Source organism: Fukomys damarensis, unplaced genomic scaffold (assembly GCF_012274545.1).
Source record: "Fukomys damarensis isolate Sample0158 unplaced genomic scaffold, DMR_v1.0_HiC HiC_scaffold_4, whole genome shotgun sequence".
Lineage (NCBI taxonomy): Eukaryota > Metazoa > Chordata > Mammalia > Rodentia > Bathyergidae > Fukomys > Fukomys damarensis.
Genome location: NW_022900916.1, coordinates 37,128,261 through 37,148,879, shown reverse-complemented (window position 1 = coordinate 37,148,879; position 20,619 = coordinate 37,128,261). Strand labels below are relative to the sequence as shown.

The window sequence follows — 20,619 nt, the reverse complement described above, 5'->3', positions numbered from 1 at the left end:
GGGATCACAGGTGTGTGCCACCACAGCGGATTTGTATTACTTTATTTTTGTTTTTTACGACATTGCCTTATTGATGAAACCAGGCCATATATTTTGTCCCTCTGGATTTGTTTGTTGTCATTTAACTTCTTCCTTTGTTCCCTGAAATTCCTATAAACTGGATATTAGAGCTTAAATCCTGATCAGATTCAAGGTAACGTTGTTGGCAAGATAATTTGATGGGTGATACCAAGTACTTCTTATTGCAACACGCTGGAGGGCTCATATTACTTGTGTACCCCCCTTTTTTAATCCTGGGGATTGAAAATGCTTGGCAAATGCTCTACCACTGGGCTACATTTTAAAAAATCTACATTTATTTTATTTTATTTTGAGACAGTCTTGCTAAGTTACGTAAGCTGGCCTTAAATTTGTGATCCTCCTGACTCAGTCTACCAAGTAGCTAGAATTACAGTTGTGTACTACCAAGTCCAATTTGTATGCATTAATTTGAAAATCTTTCTATAAATAATTTCAATGGCACTCAAGATGTAACCCAATTAAAAATGCATGCCCATAACCTTGTCAAAGGCTTATAAAATAATAATTTCACATCTTGTTAAGGATAACAAAACTTGGGGGCTGGGGTTGTAGCTCAGGGGTGCTGTGCCTGCCTGGTAAGCACAAGGTCCTGATTTCTGTCCCTGGTACTGAAAAAAAAATTGCAGGGCTAGGGATTTGGCTCAGTGGTGCCGCCACCTGCCTCAGAAGCCCAAGGTCCTGAGTTCGAGCCCTGTTACAAAAAAAGAATAATGAAACTTGTTATTCAATTTGTTTCTAGAATCTAAAATTGATTTCATATATATTAATATATAGGAGATAATTTACAGTTACCTGGTCTTATTTTTTAGTTTTTTTTTTTTGGTTTACTCATTTTTATAGTACTAGGGACTGACTACACTCAAGACTTGTTTACACTAGGCAAGCATGAGCCTTTCTTTAGACAGCTTTTTGTTTTGTTTTGTTCTGTTTTTTATGAGACAGGATCTTGCTAGGTAGTGCAAGCTATCCTTGAACTTGCTATGCAGCCCAGGCTGGCCTCCAGCTCTAGATGATCCTCCTGCCTCAGCCTCTTGAGTGCTGGGATTACAAGCATGTGCCACCATGCCCAGCCCTCCGTAGAGTTTTTATTCTCAAACATTATTCCATTGTATGGACATGTTGCATTTTGTTCATTCATTCATAAGTTCATGAATATTTACACTGTTTCCACTTTCTGGCTATTATGAATAATATTATGTTAATGTACTCATTTTTGTGTGGAAATATATTTAAATGTGTATATATCTATGTATGTGGAATTGCTGGATCCTATTTTATTTGGGAAGTCCTATATTACTTTAAAACAAATAACTTTTTTTTTTTGTACTGGGGATAGAACCCAGGACACTCTACCACTGAGCTACATCCTCAGTATCCCCTTTTTAAATTTTTTTGGTTTTTTGAGACAGGGTCTCACTATGTAGCTGATACTGACCTGGAGCTCACTATGTAGTGCAGGCTGGTCTCGAACTCACGGTGATCCTCCTGCCTCAGCCTCTTGAGTGCTGGGATTACAGGCGTGTGCCACTACGACCAGCCTGAGCCCTTTTTATTTTTCACCTTGAGACACAGTCTCACTACATTGCCCAGGCTGACTTTGAATTTTTTATCTTTTTGCTTCAGACTCCTGTGTAGCTGGGATTATAGGCATGTGCCACCATGCCCGGCTCTGGTGTGCACAATTTTACCCATGTATATTTTAGTATGTATCTCTAAAAGAGAAGGATTCTCTTGTTAACCACTCTAATGTCATACCTAAAGAGTAACAATAATTCTTTACTGTCATAAAATATTCAGTGCTGGAATTTCCAATATTCTCATTAATGTTCTCTCAGTTGGTGTGCTTGCAATTGGTTAAATTTTTTAAGTCGTTGTATTTTTTAACAACTAGATTGAAATTTAATTTACTGATTTTAAGTGAAGCCAGTGTTGTTTCATCTATCTCCCCATCCATTCTTCCTTTCCCATATTATTTAAAATTTATTTACTGAGATATAACTTACTGTACACAACCCCTGTAAAGTACACAACTGAGTGGCTTTTAATTATTTGCAAAATTGTGTCATTATTATTCAATAATTTTTAGTATATTTATTATAATTGTATAACCACAAATTTGTATAATTTGTAGATTTTCCTGTCCAAATCTTTTTCTCCTTTCAATTTATTTTTTGAAGAATTGTTTTTGGGAAAAAAAAAAAGACTGTCAGATGTGGTGCATATACCTGTAATCCTAGCACTCTGGATGTGAAGCTGGAGGATCACATCTTGGAAGCCAGCCTGGCTACAAAGAGCGTTCTAGGCCAACCTGGACTACATAGAAAGACCCTGTCTCGATAAAAGAAAAGAAAACAAAAACAAAGTTGTTTATTTGTCCTGTAGAATTTCTACAGTCAGTGTAGCATCTTTTAACATGTTTCTCTTCCTCTGTATTTCCTATAAATTGCTAGTCGGATATAGATGTCTGATGAGACTCAGGTTTAATCCCCCCCACAGACTACTTCATGGTCCCGTTTATGTTCTGGAGGTGCATACTGTATCATTGTTCATGATGTGATGCTAGCAGTGATTGATACTCAGTGGGCAGTCAGCTCTCCTAATTCATTAGGGGCTGCAAAATGGTGGCATTCCATTATTTCTTGTTTGTTTATTACTTGGAATCCTCTTACAAAGATAATTTTCTATTCAGTTAACTATTTGGTTATCCAGTGATACCGTTTCTTTAGAAAATGACATACATTTATTTCATTTTTCATATTTTAAAGCCCCGAATTTTAAGGTCTCAGACATTTACATAATCAGTGTGTTATAATGCTTAACGGCTAAAGTACCGCTCTTCCTACAGAAACTGGACGTAGGAAAGAAAACAAGGTGGAGATAGTGGCGACCTGAAACTTGGCACGCCAAGATTAAAGGATATTTGTCCCCGCATTTGGCAGTTTCTTTTTTCTCCCTCTTCAACACATAAGGTTCTCCTATATGAAACACCACAGGGGGAAAAAACACACCAGATCTAAGAGCCCGAAAAGTTCCGCTTGCTTGCAGAATTTCTGTGGATTTTTTTTTCCCTACCATGCAACCGCATCAGTGAGAACTATACGGTTTCCCATTTCTCACCGAGTCCCCCAATTTAAAACCACTTTTTTGGTGTGTGCTTAATTTTGGAACAAAGGGAATTTCTGATCAGCACATCAGTATTTTTTAACTTTGATTTTCTATACTTGTTTCTGACACTTCCCTTTCTATACTTGTTTTTTACACTTCCCTTTCATCGTATATTAAGCCCATTAAAATTTTCTACGAGCAAAAAGGGATCGATTGAACAAAAACACTTACATAGCCACCCGTCATCTGCTAGAGAATGTTTTTCTTGGCACTCTACACAGTGCCGGGTGTGTGAAGTAAAATCCTCACGGATATAAGCCAGAAACGGTTTCTCATCGGGAGTTTAGTTTGCATTTCTGTCATTACTGCTATTTTCCATATGTGTTAACCAGGTTTAAAACTGCTCGCTTGGGACACGTCTTATCTGGGGAGAGGTCCTGCCAGTCACACCGAAAGACAAGACAAATGATAAAATCCAGAAATAATCTCGTTTTCACAGAGGCTTTGACTCCGCCTCTGGGTCCCACCCCCACCCTCGTAAGCAAGTCCTTTGTGTCAACAGGGAATGGGGATCTCAGTCAGCAAAGGTAGCAGAAAACAGAACTGCCCCCAGATATGTGCATTATGTACATATCCTGCTTCTGACTGCCACGTTTATGGGGAACAGTTCTTGAGTTCCGACCATGCTTGGAGTACAAACCGTCCCGGGAGTCTTTGGGCAGGCGTGGCCTCTCTCACTCGGGGTTCGATAGGCTCACCTGACTCCCGCAGGAGTCGCTGCGTCGCGGGCTCGCTAAGAGCGATTGATGATCGGCTGCTTCTGTCTTTCTCACCCCCTACTTTTTTTTAGCCATAGCTATGGTTACCACGTCTCTCTCCGCCTCCCTCAACCTACCAAGAAGACGTCTGCTCATTGGTTGTCTCTCACCAAGACGCTTAGTTATTGGTTCCTGGTGAGACCCGGCGCTCCCCCTTTTTCCTGTCTCCCTGGTCTCTTGAGGAGCCCAGGAAGGAGGCTCAGCTGGTGCCGCCGGGTCAGGGTCTGCCAGGATCGGGCTTCGGCAGTCATTAGCGGGTCATGTCGGCCGCCCAGGGCTGGGACAGGAACCGCCGGAGGGGAGGAGGCGCGGCCGGCGGTGGTGGAGGAGGTAGCGGGGCCAGCGGGGGTAGTGGGGGCAGCGGGGGTCGGGGGACTGGCCAACTCAACCGCTTCGTGCAACTCTCCGGGCGGCCGCACCTGCCAGGTGAGTCTTGGGACGGGGTCCTGACAGCTCCTGGGCGCGGCGGGAAGGTGACTGCTCACTTGTCTTTTCTCCGGTTTTCTTGGGAGGAGACGAGGCAAGCCCGCGTATACCAGAGGGACCGGGAATATGAGAAAAGGGAAGGTGTCTTCGAGGTCAGGGAAGGAGTCAGAGCACAACGAGGAAAAAGTATTTTGGATTTGTTGAAAGCACTGTGCAAGAGTGGTGTTTTCCTTTCAAAAGAGAGGCTGCTGTCTCACTGACATTCCCAAATGTTTCGCTCACTTGGTTTTCAGTTCTCTCCCCCTTTCGCAGTTTGATCTTGTGAAAGAAAGACATTGATGCCTAGCTGTGGAAAATTATTTCGAAAAGAGAGCTAAATTAAGGAGAGAAGGCGGAGAAGCATTCCAAAGAGTGATTTTGTAAAAAGCCACCCGAGTGTGTAAGAGGCATCCTGAAAGGAAAGAAAGGAGTAGTGGTGATGTTGGGGGTTGTTAGAGAAAGACCAAGGGGATTAGGGAAAACTCGTTGAATTCTTAATATTTTGGAATGTCCAGCGACAGAATGGATAAAATGGTGTCTATATCTTGGGGCGGGGGAGTGGAGAAATGAAAATCGAGAATATACTTAGTGACAAAATCATGTAGTGTCTACAGAATAAAAACAACTGTGTGAGAACTGGAAAATGTACTCAGGTGCGATAATTTCACGTTTTGACCTACAGTGCCGTATCTTTGAGTCCAGACGCCTTAAAAACAAAACAAAACAAAATTTAGTTGTTGCATGTGTGTAGACAGTTTTAAAGAAGTACAATGTAAGTGAATATTCAGTATAGAAGAAAGGCAGGAATTAATGTACAGAATGCTACATGAAGCAAGCTTATTTTTAGCACGAAGAGAACTGTCAGGAATGACATGTCAGTCGTTTACCATCTTTTTTGTGAATGATGTTGAGGTTGATTAAATCAATGATGTATTTGTTTAGTTGATGAATTTTGAGGACGGGGTTTTATAATTGTGTTTACTACCGTGCTTTGTATACTTCTAAGTGGTCAAAATTTTTTTTATTAATTTGAGGATAACAAAAGGAAAATTTACACCTTCAGGGTAACTTTAATGTTTTGTGATAAGCTTATTGATGTGTGCTAGAAATGTATGCTAATTTATTTATATGTGCCATTAAAACTGAGGAATTTGTAAATTTATATTTATATATAACATATAATATGCCAAATGTATAATCTGCCAGGGTTTGGGTTTGAAATGATATCAGGCTGGGTATCCTAGACTTGCTAAATGTGTGATTATTAACAAAGAAAAAAATGATAAATCTTTTTTCTTATTCCAATTTAATAAGAAAAACATATATTTTGCGTGTTGGCTTAGAAGATAAATCTTTTGTCAAGGACTATTGCCAGTTTGTTGTCTGCTACTCTGATCTTTAGATCTTTGATCATGGATTAATGATTATACCATGGTTCTAATATGGGCATTCCCAGGCTCCTGGAACTGTGTAGTGCACTACCTCACTGCCACCACACGAGGGCAGTGGAAGCCATGATTTCAGTTAAAAGCCTTAGGTGTGGAGCTATTTCTGTATTCCCTTAGCACACAAGGCCAAGAACAGCCATTTGTTGAGAGGTAGATAAAACGTGTCTAAACTGTAAAAATTCGCGAAGTGGGGTCATTTGTCTCCTCTTTCTTCTTCCTTTTTCCCTGGCTGACACTTCATTCCTCCTTCCCCATGTTGGCATTTACTATCCTTTCTCTTATTCTCAAATTGGGAAATATTTGTTATCTTAATATATACTTTTCTTTCATACTAATTCCTTATATAGAGTCTTTATTCCCCCAGTGACTTCATTTTAAGTCTTCTCCCCTTATCTATACATTCTGTTTTGAGAGCTACAAAATGTCTAAGCCTGTTTTATGACTGATCCTGGAGGCACAAGATTTTTTTTAAAGTGAGGCAGGCGGTGGAACCACTGAGCTAGATCCCCGGCCCCCTGCAAGATTTTTTAAATTAAGATGTACTGTAACTGACTGCTTCCGTTTTTTTTCTGTTTCCTTTGATCTCCTGTTTTTTTCATCTTTCGTTCTCCTCTACCAAGATTTTCACACGTCTAGAGAACCCTTTGTCTTCCCTTTTGCATCTGTAGCCTGCGGCAGGCTTCCCATGAAACAGAACAGTCTGGTCCTCTTGGAGTGTTCTTCATTCAGTGAGAGCGTCTTTATCCAGTTGTGCAAACCTGAAATGCTGTTATCTGCCTTATGCTTTTCCTTTCCTTCGCATCTTTGGTGTAATCGATCACCTCGTCCTGTCTCACTTTTGCCGTAACTCCAGCCTGTGCAGGCGTCACCCTTCACTTAGCTGGCTAAGCAGTTTTCCTGCTTCTCCTGATGCCTTCCGGTTCACATAGCACTCTGATCTTTGTGAGCAGAAGTCTCTTCTCACCCCTGCTTATAACCCTTGCCTGACTTGCCATTGCTTCTAGAATAAGGAAAAAAATCCTTAACACGGGCTAAAAAGCACCATGCAGTCTGGCTTCCCTGACTTCCAGTCAGTCCTCCATTACGTACTCTTACACTTGGATCTTGCTCTGCCTCTTTGTATGTGTCATGTGCTCCCTTGCCCTTGGGCCACTGCACATGTTATTCCATCATCCAGAATTCTTACTTACCCCTCATTTCATTCCCTTAACTTCCCTTCCACCATCTCCCAGCTCAGTTACGTTGTTTTTGTCTGTTTCCAAGGAAGACTTGGCTGACTTTTCTGACTTGATCTCTTCTTCCTTTTTACATTATCATAGCATCATGTGATTCTCCAAATATATATTTGGCAAGGCTACTGTATATGTGCATATATACTTACATATGTACACATGTACCACATGCATATACATGGACTTTTTTCAGTTCAGGCTAGACTTGGATTCACTATGTAGCCCAGGCTGGCTTCGAACTCACAGTGATCTTCCTGCGTCTGCTTCCTGAGTGCTGGGATTACAGGCGTGTGCCACCAAGCCCAGCTTATATATACATTTTAACATTCTAAATTAATACATTGAATTATGTGTAAGACATTAATGTCTAGTAAATTTGATTTATCATGATTCACTTTCCTGTAGTCCCAGTGACAAAGGGATAAAATCAATTCTTGTGAAGTAGTGGACTAGACTCTGAATCTGTTTTGATAGCACAAGTGATATTTTATGAAACTTCGAGCACCTTCTTGCCTTTCTGCTCTTTCTAAAAAACAGTCATGATTAAGTGTTTGCCACATAGGTGGCACATAGCATTGTAGTCCTAGGTAATTTATAATTTCTCTACACCCAGAACAGAGAATATGATCAAAGCACATTGTGTATATGAAACCCCAGTTGAGACTAGGAGGGAGGGGGGATGAAGGGAATGATGGGGAGATGGTTAAAGTACGTTATGTACACGTGCAGATCTGCCAAAATGAAACCTATTCATCACCAATATGCACTAATAAAAATGGGGACAAAAAGAAGAGGGAGCAGTGCTTTTTGTAGAATAATGTGCAGAGAAAGCTCCTGGGGTATGGGATCCAAGTTACTGTTGTAACCTTTACTGTTTGAGTGTGATGAAATGAAATGTGTTGGTTGGGAAAACAGTCAATAACATAGGAACTGGAATACTGACAAAACAGAGTAACTGGTGAAGCTAGGTAAAAATAATACTGAAACATAAGTTAACGTGTAAAATTCAAATGATACAGAAGAATTTGTGGTAAAGGCAAGTTTTCCTTTCACCCTTGACCCTAGCTAATTGACTTACTTCCTGGAAGCCATCAAAGGTAGTTTTTTTGTATATTTTCCAGAAGGGATGTGCATGTGTTTGTGTGTATAGAGAGACAGATGCTGAGATCTCTTTGTTTGGATGGGCATTTACAGTGTGTGCAGCGTTGCTAACACAGACTGATACAGTGACTATCCCAGCACCTACAGAATTTTGCACATGAGAGTGAGTCTGTCTTTAGGATAAATTAGTGGAAGTGCTAGGTCAGAACACACATACTATTTGAATTTTGAAAGCTATCAAGTTACACTTTATTGAGGTTATGCCTGTTTGTATTCTGTGGAAGATGGCTGGTAGCTTCCTTGTTTCCTCTTCCTTTGGTAATGGAGTGAATTAGTAAAGCTTTATTTAAATTGCCAGTTTAATTGGAATATTTTTCTTAAGCACCTTTTAAAATATGAGAGCTGTATTTGTTTCCTTTATAGTATTTTGTTCATTTTTCTACTGAGATTTTATATTGTTTATAAAAACTCTTGTGTTGTAAAGGAAATTTGTTTTTAGTCTTTGACATACATTGCAGATATTTTGCACACTTTTTATGTCCTTTGACACGCTCATATACAGTTTATTTTTTCAGAGGAAATTTTAAAAATGCTTTGCAGTTAAAATGACCAGATTCTACAGTTCTGTGTGATAAGAAAGGCCTTCCCTGGCCAATATTATTTCTAGTTAAAATTGAAATGAATATTCTTATGTTTTTTTCTTGGTACTTAAATAACTTTATTTTTAATTTAGATATACTTATCTATATAAATGTAAGTTGAATAAAATATTGGAATAGAAGTACAACATTATTTTTCTTGTGGGTAGCTACTCAGTTACCTCAGTATCCTTTATTAACTAGTCTTTTTTTCTACTGATTTGAAATCTTATCTATAGATGTGCCTAGTTCCTACATATAATTTTGGGTTATTATTGTGTTTTTATTGTTTCATTGATCAGCTTACCTAATGATCCTATTCTTTGGTTATCATCTTCCTTCATTTTACTTATCAGAGAAGTTTTCCTTATTTTTCCATAAACTTAGAATACCCACTCCCATTCTGTTTTTTAATTTTATTTTTTGAGACAAGGTCTTTACTATGTTGCCTAGATCACCTAGGCTGGTCTAATTTTGTTGGATTCAAGTAATCTCCTGCCTCAGCCTTCTGAGTGTGAGGACTACAGGCATGTGCCACCATGCCTGACGTCCCTGCTCATCCCCACACCCTCACTGGGGACTGAGCTCAGGGACCTCTGCCACGGAGTTCCATCACCAGCTCTTATTTTTTATTTTAGGGCAAGGTCACACCAAGTTGCCCATACTGGGCTCAAACTTGTGATCCTCCCAGTTAGCTGGGGTGACAGGTGTGGACCACTGTGCCTGGCTCCTGTTGTTACTGGCAATGCATCATATTTATAGACTGATTTAGAAGTGGTTGAGATCTTTTTGAGATTCAAGAATAAGGTACAGAGGGGTGGGGATTTAGCTCAGTGGTTGGTGCCACGCCTGCCTCATAAGCACAAGGTCCTGAGTTCGATCCCTGGTACCAAGAGGAAAAGCGAATAGGGTATAGATTAATTTTTTTCTGTTCAAGGATATAGAGGCCAAGGGTCTAGCTAAGTGGTAGAGTACTTGCCTAGTGTGTGTGAGGCCCTGGATTCAATCCCCAGCAGCAAAGGGGGAAAACAAACAGGATATAAATTAATTTCTTGCCATCCAAGTCTTCTGAATTCTTGTTTGTTTGTTTGTTTTTGAGACAGGGTCTCACTATATAGTTGAGACTGACCTGGAACTCACTATGTAGCCCAGGCTGGTCTCGAACTCACAGTGATCCTCCTGCCTCAGCCTCCCAGAGCTGGGATTACAGGCATGCGCCAACATGACTGGTGTCTTCTGCATTCTTAACAAATTTTTTTTTTTTTTTGTACCTGGGATCAAACTCAGGACCTTATGCTTGCAAGGCAGGTCACAGCATCACTGACCTAAATCCCTGGCCCCTCCTTGCTATTTTTCTAGGAAAAAATGGCAGTTAATTATTTTATTACCAAATATCATAATTTTTTCTTCTTTTCCAGTTATTGTATTTCTTTTGTTAAAATTGACTTAGTACTTTTCTAATGTATTTATACAGATAACAGTAGATCTAGGTCTTATTCCTGACTTCAGAGGGATTTTTTTTTTTGAGACAGGGTCTCACTATGTAGTTGAGACTCACCTGGAACTCACTATGTAGCCCAGGCTGGTCTCGAACTCACAGCGATCTTCTGCCTCAGCCTCCCGAGTGCTGGGATTACAGGCGTGCACCACCATGCCCCGCCAGAGGGATGTTTTGAGTGTTTTCTTTTTAAGGTCAGATCCAGAATTGATGCCATGGCACATTCCTATAATTCCCAACTACGTGGAGGAGGCAGGATTGCCAGTTTGAAGTCAACCTGAGCAATTGAATGAGACCCTGTCTTGAAATAAAAAAGGGCTGAGGATGTAGCTCAGTGGTAGAGTCCTGCCTAACACATGCAAGGACCTGCGTTCAATGCCCAGTACTGCAAAAAAAAAAAAAAAAAGGCTTTCTTGATTGAAAATTTATTTACTGTTATTACTGTTTTAATACTTTTTTAATAAATGGAAGTAATTTTGCCAGTGTCTTTTACTATCTGTGAGAATCATTGTGTATTTTTCTCCTTTGCTCTACTTTTTTGTCTGGTTTTGTTTTTGTTATTTATTTATTTATTTATTTGGTTTTTGGTACTGGGGATCGAACTTGGGCCCTTGAGCTTGTGAAGCAGGCAGTAGAATCATTGAGCCAAATCCCTGGCCCTCTTGCTTTGTTTTTTTGAGGTTAGGTCTTGCTCTGTAGTCCAGGCTGGTCTTGAACCCTCCTGCCTCAGCCTCCCAAGCACTGGGATTACAGTCATTTACCAGCACATCTAGCTCCTTTTTGCTCTACTTGTGTGATGAATTATACTAATAGATTTACTATTACTGAGCTATCCTTGCATTCCTCAATCAACCACAGACTCATGTGTAATACTATTTCAATTGTGCCTGTGGGTTCTATTTTTCTAGGAAATTTATATCACACCCCTCTTTCCCCACCGGGAATTGAACCCAGGGCCTTGTTCTTGCCAGGCATGTGCTATACCACTAAGCTACATACTCGGCTCCATCACTCTTAGTAAGCTAAAATGTCTATTTTTAGTTTTAATCTTGTTGGAGAGTGCTATTTCCCCCTTTTTTTTTGTTTTGTTTTTTTGAATCAGGGTTTGCTATATAGTTCAGGCTGGCCTTGAACTCATGGAGAATCTTCTGCCTTAGCCTCTAGTTAAATGGCATTGAAATGAAAGGTTTGGTTGAAATCTTATGAACTCTTTTGGGCCTTTTTTTTTTTTAAAGGGGTTAGATGAGTAGCACTTGGACAATTTATATCTATGATAATTTGGCAGCTTACAATTTGTCTTTTTATTGTTGTAAGAGTTCTTTATATAGCCTACATACAAGTCCCTTGTTCCATACATGCTTTGCAAATGTTGTCTCCATTCTGTGGTTGTCTTTTTTTTTTTCTTTCTTTGAAGCTATTAAGTCACTTTCCTATTGCTGGGACAAAATGCCCTTCACTCACAGTTTTTTAGTTAATTGGCTCATATTTGGGGGATTTTAGGCCGTGGTTAGCTGGCTCCAAGGCGTAAATGGCATGGCGGAAGAACACAGCAGAGGACAGCTGCTGGGCACATCAGAGCCAGGAAGCAGAGGGGGAGGGGCTCCCTCCAAGGGCACGACCCCCCCACCTCCCAGGCCACAGCAGCTAGGCTGTGAACTCCCCAGTGGATCAGTCACTATGGTTAGAGCTTCCCCCTGATCAGTTACCTTCCAGAAACCCTGCCTCTGAACACATGAGATTTGATGGTCATTCTAAAAAAGCATAAAGCTTTAAATTTTTGATGAAGTCCAATTTATTCTTTTTTCTTTCTCTGCTAAGAGTTCTCTGCCAAATACAAAATCATGCAGACTTCTGGTCCATTTTGACTTAGCTTTACAGTTGTTCCTATATGTAAGGATCATCTCAGCTGCCAGGTGATCCATTTATCACAGCACAGTTGTTTAAAAGACCTTTCTTTCTGATGCTGTTAGTACCCGCCTGTCATCCTAGCAATCAGGAGACTGAGGCAGGAAGATCACTGCTAGTTGGAGGCCAGCCTGGGCTGTGTAGTAAGACCCTGTCTCAAAAATAAAAAAATTAGGGCTGGGATATAGCTCAGTGGCACCGCGCCTGCCTAATAAAGGCGAGGTCCCGAGTTCAATCTACGCCCCCCACAAAGGCCTTAGTTATTTTTTTAGCTCTTGAAGTTCACATTAGTTTTCCTTTACCTGCCCCTTTGTTATGGTATCCAGAAGTCTTTTTCATTTCTTTTCTTCTTAAATTTTTGTTTTTCCTAAGTGATATTTTTTATAACCTGATAATACCCAATTATTTCCCTAGTCTACACTCTCTTTCCTGATCTGTTTGCCTGTGGCTACTAGGCATTTCCAGAAAGTGACTGATAAGTACTTTTTTTTTGGTGTCAGGAATCGAACTCTGGACTTTGTGCTTGCTAATCAGGCAGTGGAACCACTGAGCTGAATCCCTGGTCCCATACTGATAAATACTTTAATGTGTCCAGAAAACAATTTCATCATCTTTCTTGTCAAACCTGTTCTTCCTCATGTGTTCTTTATCCTAATTAATGTTTTAATGGCCACATCACATCGTTAGTTTATTGAGTCAAGCCAGAAAGCTAGAAACACATTTGATTCATTCTTTTAACTCAGCCTTTATCCAATTGGTCATAAAATTTATCAATTTTTCTTCCTTTTTTTTTTTTTTGACGGGGTCTTGCTGTGTAGTTCAGGCTTTCCTTGAGCTTACTAGGTAGCCTAGACTGGCCTTCAACTTGGGGTGATCCTCTTGCCTCAGCCTCCTGAGTACTGGGATTACAGGTGTGTGCTATCGTGCCCAGCATCTATAGTTATTTTTGCAAGAGCATGGAATTTAGGTTATTTTACATCACATAAATATAAGTACATTTTTTTAAACCCAGGAATTTAGCACATAGTTTTTTGTGATGACTTTTTTTTTTAACCCCTATACCAGGGATTGAACTCAGGACCTTGTCCTTGTGAGGCAGGTACAGCACCACTGAGCTAAATTCCCAGCTAGCACATACAGGTTTTTGTTGTTGTTGTTGTTGTTGGTGGTGGTGATGGTGGTTTTTTTTTGGAGGGGCATTTGAAACAGGGTCTTGCTGTATAATTCAGGATGGCCTTGAACTTACTACATAGCCCAGGCTGGCCTTGAACTCAAGGTGATGCTCCTGTCTCAGCCTCCTGAGTGCTGGGCTAACAGGTGTGCACCACCATGCCTGGCAGCACTTAAATTTTTTTAATGGCTTTTCCAAATACTCATTTTTTTAAGTAGGGTACAATTTTAGGGGCTGGAGGCATGCTCAGTTTTACAATTCATGCTTATCATGAGCAAAGCCCTGGGTTCAATCCCTAGCACCATGAAAAAATAAAAGAGAATTTTAAGTTGCATATTATCAGAAATAGTTGTGTGAACTTGCTTCGATCCTCCTGCCTCAGCCTCCCAAGTGCTGGGATTACAGGCATTCATCACCATATCTGGCTCTCTGGACTTTTTTTTTTTTTTTTTCTTTTTTTGGTACTAGGGATCGAACTCGGGCCCTTGTGCTTGCAAGGCAGGCGGCAGAACCACTGAGCCAAATCCCTGGCCCTCTCTGGACTATTTTTAAAGCCACTTCTCTCCTTTTTTTTTTAAATGACTTTAGTGATTTTGAACCCTCACTATCATTAAACTTTTACCTTTATACTTGGCAAGCTTCATGTATAAATATGATTTTCTAAGTATGTAAATATGATTTCCTACTATTGAGCTCATCTTCTTCCTCAAAAAAGTTTTTTTAATTTATTTTTTTAACAGAAAATATTATATAACTATGGTGAAATTGGATAATATGCAAGGGAGGATGTCTTCATTCGACCTGAGATTCCTTATTTTCTGGTCTCTCTCCCTGGAAGTATCATCTATAGATGATTTAAGGCAAGAAGAACTATTTTAACTTTCACTAACCTATTAATATCCATATCATTGAGGGATGAGAAGATGACCCTGGAGGCCTCAGAAAGTGGAAAATTCTTGCCCTGGTTACTACATCTAGCAGAAACTTGCAGAATAATGAACAAAAAGCTATTATTCCATGTCTGGATTGTTTTCTTTGAGGAGGCAAACACAAGTTATAGAACTTTAAAACTCATATTTATTCCTTTATTTTACTCAGCATTTCCATCTAACTAGTCTTTTAAGTCCCTATTTTTTTTAATGTTATTAGTACATGGTTACTGAACATACTGATTATATTCATCATGGGATACATGTCCAAAACATGTCTTACTGTTTTTTACTTCCCTGTTCCTATTCTTCCTCTCTTTCTCTCCATCCTTAGATCCCCTTCCCATTTGCAAAGGATTTATCTCCCTATTTTGTATTATCTATCTTTTATTTTTCTCTTTAAATTATTTATAATTTGTCTCATATATGAGGAACCTTGTGATATTTAAGCTGTGTGTCTGATATACTTCATTTAACATTATGGTCTCAAGGTGCATCCATTTTCCTACAGGTGACTCAAATTTATTATTCTTTGTGGCTGAGTCATACTCCGTTTTACACAAGTACCACATTTTCTTCATCTATTTGTGGATGGACATTCAGGCTACTTTCAAGATTTAGCTATAATGAGTTGTGCTCTACATGGATGTGCATATAGCACTGTAATATGATGTCTGTGACTCTTTGGGAAGATACCTAGAAGGGGAATAGCTGGGTCAAATGCAGTTTCTAGTTTTAGTTCTTTGAGGAATCTCCATACTGGTTTCCACAGTGGTTGTAGTTTATACTCCCACCAGCACTGTAGAAGAGCCCCCTTCCCCCAGCTTCTCCAGCATAGTCATTATTTGATTTCTTGATGATAGCCATCTTTTCTGGAGTAAGATGGAATCTCAGAGTTAATTTGCATTTCTCTATTGGCCAACGATGTTGAACAGTTTTCCATGTATTTATTGGCCATTTATATATATTTTTTGAGAAGTGTGTATTCATTTCTGTTGTCCATTTTTTGATTGGAAAGTCTTTGTGTTTTATTCCCATAATAAAATTAGCTAGGCACTTTTATGAGCATTTAATTATCCTGTGATGGGTAGATACTATTTTTGTCCCCTTTTTTATAGGTAAGAAACTGAGACAGGAAGATAGACACACAACACTATGTCCAAGGACTAGCACTAAGGGAAAGGATCAGGATGGGGTCCTGAGATGGTGGTCCCAAAGGTCTTGCTCTTAACCACTCTCCTGATGTCTTCTTTGCTCCCTGTTTTTCCCACTTCTTTCTGTTATTGCCATATGTGGGTTTTTTTTTCTTTTCTAATCTTCCTTCTTAATTTGTCCTGTGTATTGAAACAAAATTAATTTTCCTAAAGCACATCTATGGTTGTATTGCTTCCCAGGGACTTCCTGCTACATTTAGAATGCAGCCCAACGTATGCTTTTCACATTTATATTTTCTTTATTTCTGGAAATTTGCTCCAAGATTTGTCTAAGATGTGCTTATTGAGTTGTCTGTATGACTAGATAGTGAAATGAGAACTAGGATTATGAGCAAGAAAACGAGATGAAAATCTTCAGAGTTGAGTAATGCTTTTTCTTTGAGTTGTTATTTTCCTTTTTATCCACAGTAGCTCCTTGCCAGATGGTTTCATCAAAACTGTTAACTCAATTAATTCAAATCAGATATGTAATTGATCAACCGCTAACCACAAGTATTTTGATGTCACATAAAACAAATTCCTGAAGAAAGCATTCATACAGACCTGATGCAGGAATGTGAAATATGCATTGTATGTTCTGAACCTTAAGAAGTAAAATATATTTATTAAAATGTATTTCTGAATACATGTACATAGCCAGGTGTACTAGTGTGTGCCTTAACCCTGGTTACTTGAGTGTCTGAGGGCAGGAAAATCTCAAGTTTGAGGCCAGCCTGGGCACTACAAATAAAAATAAAAATAAAAACAAAATAAAAGTGCTAGGAATGTAGCTCAGTGCTTCCTGGGTCAATGTGGGGGAAAATGCATGTACTCTAAAAAACTTTGAAAACCATTCAGGGAGATAACTTCTTAAAGCTATGTCAAATTTTTCTTAAATTTAAATTATGATTTCTTTTTTTTTTTGGTTTTTTGAGACAGGGTCTCACTATGTAGTTGAGACTGAACTGGAACTCACTATGTAGCCCAGGCTGGTCTTGAACTCACAGCGATCCTCCTGCCTCAGCTTCCCAAGTGCTGGGATTACAGGCGTGTGCCACCACGCCCAGCTAAATTATGATTTTTAAGTCTTCAGTGTGTCTGTGCTTTTATAAAAAATAATGCAGATATTCTTGTGAAAATTTGTCTTTTACAATTCTTATTTCAAAGAAAGAATGGACAGTTCTTTTATTCTTTTTTGATATAATGTTTTGCTAATGTTGCCCAGGCAACTTGAAGTTGTGATCCTCCTGCTTCAGCTTCCTGAGGAGCTTGGGAATATACACACATATTACCGTGCTGAGCTCAAGAATAAATATTTCTGAAGAGCATAATAAAAGATAGATATCCTGTGCATGCCTGGCAAGTACAAGGCCCTGAGTTCCACTCCTGGTACCTAAAAGAACAGAAAAGATAGATCGTTTTGAGGTGGGAAGGGGGATCGAGAAATGGAGGCGCCTGCCTGGCAAGTTTTAAGTTCCTGAATTTGATCCCCAGTACCAAGAAAAAAAAAAGATAATAGGAAGAAGGAAAATCGTGGGAGCGGGGAGGAAGGAGAGGAGAAATGGCTGAAAACAGAATTCGGATGTCTTATGTACATGTACTATCTCCCCACAAGGAATGTAAGCGTTACGTACTAATTAAAAAAAACCATCAAGATTTATTTGTGGAATAAAATGTAGATATTTTACTTTGGCTTTACATTTAAGATATTCTTACTGGATTTCTGCTTTTTCCATAATAGAATTCTTCAAGTAACATTTAAAAATAATGCCATTTAAATCAGTTTTTAAACAATTAGATTAAAATTTTTTGTTTTTGTTTTTTTGAGACAAGGTCTTGCTGTGTAGTTCAGGCTATTCTTGAAATCACTATGTAGCCCAGGTTGGCCTCAAACTCCAGGAATACTCCTGCTTCAGCCTCCTAAGTGTTGGGATTAAAGGGATATGCTACTATACCTAGTTTAAGTATTTTTTAAAATAAGCTCACAAGTCAAGTAGTCTAGTGTCCAGTATCATGGGAACCATTATAATGGGTAATTATGAAGATCTTGAAGTATTTGTGATTCTTTTTGAGAACTGTAGAATTTTTAGAGCTTTAGAGACCATATTGTGTGTGTGGGGTGTGTGTGTGTGTGTATTTGGCAAAGTATTTGTAGTTAGTTCTTCTCCTAAAAGATTAAACTGAGCCAAAAGGGTAGAGTTTTTATATCAAGGTTTATTTGAAAGCCTTGGCAGCCATTCATAAATATTAAGAATGTGGTGACGCTATTTTAAATCAGAGGGTTCCCAGGAATGTTATGTTTATTGGATTCAGATTTAATATTGCAATCTAGCATAGGTTTATGAATTATGATACTTTTGACTAATATATGTAAATATGTAAAAATTCCTAGCCTATTTCTAAAAATGAGAGTCTATTCAAGAGTTCAGTCATTTATGAAGATGAGTAGTTTCAGTATCACATCTGTTTGAGGTGCTTCTCCTCCCCCCGACAAAAACTCCTCAACTAAAGATCCCATTTTTTCCATAAAAGGATATCAAATATTACAGATCAAGATGACAAAAGCATAAGATTTGAAAATGTTTTTCTGTGTGTTATAATTGCTTCATTTTTATAGAAAGAAAGTAGTTCAATGATGGGCTTACTTTTTTGTGCAAAAACTGAGTAGTGTTGGAGGAGATAAGCAAATGAAGTGAAGAAGATAAAATTGCAGCAAGGCAGGGGAAAGAAGTGTAAATCAGCCACAACCACGAGACTTTTCACGAGCAGTAGAAATATCAAGCAACAGAGATGACAAGAACCAGCAATTTCCATTCGTTTTTCCATTTACCTGTCTCTTGGTGTCAAACCTCTATGAAGTGGTTTATAAACATATATATGAAAAAATGTTTAGAATAAATTCTGTATGGTGCAGGGGGAGTTGGTTTACCTCAGTATCTCCCCAAAGATTCATTTCCTGTGTTATGTATTAGGGCAGCATCACAGGAGGCAGTGTGTAGTCAGCAGCTCTTCTTAAATACTATTCTATATCAATAATTTTTTGTTTGTTTGAGATAAGGTTTCTCTATGTAGTTGAGGGTGGCCTTGAACTCGCTGGTGCACCTCCTGTGTTAGCCTCCCAGATGCTGGAATTACAGACATGTGCCACCACGCCAAGTTACATGAGGTTTTAAAAAATAATACTGAGGACCAGGGATTTAGCTCAGTGGTGTCACGGCCTGCCTCGCAAGATCCTGAGTTTGATCTCAGTACAAAAAAAAAAGGCCAAGTAGAAACTGGAAAATGAAATAGGTGCTATTGTCATTGTCTGAACTTGGGCATTCTTATCTGACAACCCCAAACATTGTGCAGGTGGAAATGTACAATAACATAGCAAAATAACATTGGTACAGTCCATTGACCTTAGATTTCATCGGTTTTATGTGTACCCATTGATATATGTGTATTGAGTTCTATATAATTTTATCATGTGTAGAGTGTGTAAGCACTACTCTCAATTTACAGAGCAGTTTCATCAGAAGGCTCCCTCATGTTATCCTTTTATAACCAGAACCACTTCTCTTGGCAAACTGCTGGTGACAACTGATCTGTTCACTCTCTGTAATTTTGTCATTTTCATCATGTTATGTAAATAAAATCACATCATATGTTACCTTTTCACACTGGCTTTTTTTATTCAGCATTAGTCCCTTAAGAGCCATCAAATGTTACATATAAAGTAGTTCATAGATGTAACACAGTTTAATCATTCATTCACTGCAGGACATTAGGATTGCTTTAATCTTTTAGCTGTTGTGAATAAAACATATGAACATTTGTGTAGAGATTTTTGTGTGAGCAACATAAATTTTTATTTCTTTGGGATAAATGCCCAAGAATATAATTGCTGAGTTGTATGGTAAGCACATTTAGTTTTGTAGGAAACTGTTATTCCCTTTCTCAGAGTAGCTATACCATTTTATATTTCTACCAGAAATGTTTTGAGACAGGTGATCCAGTTTCTGTGCCTATTTGCCAATATTTAGTCTTAACACTTTTTAAATTTTATGCATGCTCATGGTTGTATGGTGTATGATGACTTTTGATAAAACCCAGGGTATTTTAGCAAAAAGTGTAACGAGTCTTCCTAGTTTTAAGGAACTCAGAACTGACTTCTTTCATGCATATGCCTTCAGGTTCCTATTATAGAATGAGGCTTTTGGTGACTCACATCAGTTGACTTAATAATTGGCCCCAAGTAGCATCAGTACCTTTTAATTATTAGTATCAGTGCCATCCAAAACCAGAGCCAATTTTATTTTATTTATTTATTTTTGGTACCAGGGATTGAACTTGGGATTTTGCACTTGTGAGGCAGGCAGTGGAACCATTGAGCTAAATCCCCAGCCCCAGAAATAATTTTATGTTGTATTTTCAAAGGCACTGTTATACATATGCTTTGCATATAATACTCAGTATGTATTTGTAAAACAAAAGTAAATTGAGCAATACATAGGCTCATCTGTGAAAATAATGATTGCTATAAGGATATCAAAGTTCAGAGATGTAGGAAAGATGGTTGCAAAGTCAACAAGTTATAGAATTTTAGAGAGAAGATCTTATAAGGCAAAAGGAAGTAAGTTTGAGGCTCCATTTATTTAAGTCTTCAATATCTCTGAATAGGTTTTGTAATTTTCAATGTAGAACTCTTGTATGTTAGGCTGGGGATTTAGCTCAGTGGTTCTGCTGCCTGCTTTGTAAGCACAAGGTCCTGAGTTCAATCCCCAGTACCAAAAAAAAAAAACCCAACCCAAAAAACTTGTATGTTATTTGTTAAATTTGTTGCTAGAAATTATATAACACTTTTTACTGTTTGATGGTTTTTTATATGTTTTAAGTTTCAATTTCAATTAAAATTTTCATTTTATAATTACTCATTGATAGCTTTGAAAAATATGCATTTTTTGGTATATTTATATCCAATAAATTCAATTGTTCTAATTATAGATTGTTTTAGATTTTTTTTACTTAATGCAGTTATGTCATCTATAAATAG

The 20,619-nt window shown here is 38.5% G+C and overlaps 1 protein-coding gene across 2 annotated transcripts in view; it reads left to right on the top strand.

Annotated features, from left to right (window-relative positions):
* The first annotated feature begins 4,140 nt into the window (after positions 1–4,140).
* The window catches only part of Klhdc10 (kelch domain containing 10), a 52,525-nt gene continuing 36,046 nt past the window's right edge, over positions 4,141–20,619 (top strand). The window contains exon 1 of one of the 2 annotated variants that reach the window (XM_010633502.3): positions 4,141–4,430. In XM_010633502.3, coding sequence (XP_010631804.1) covers positions 4,265–4,430 — 166 coding nt within the window. In that variant the 5' untranslated portion in view covers positions 4,141–4,264. The remainder of the gene's footprint in view (positions 4,431–20,619) is intronic. The other variant, XM_010633503.3, reaches the window with a different exon arrangement.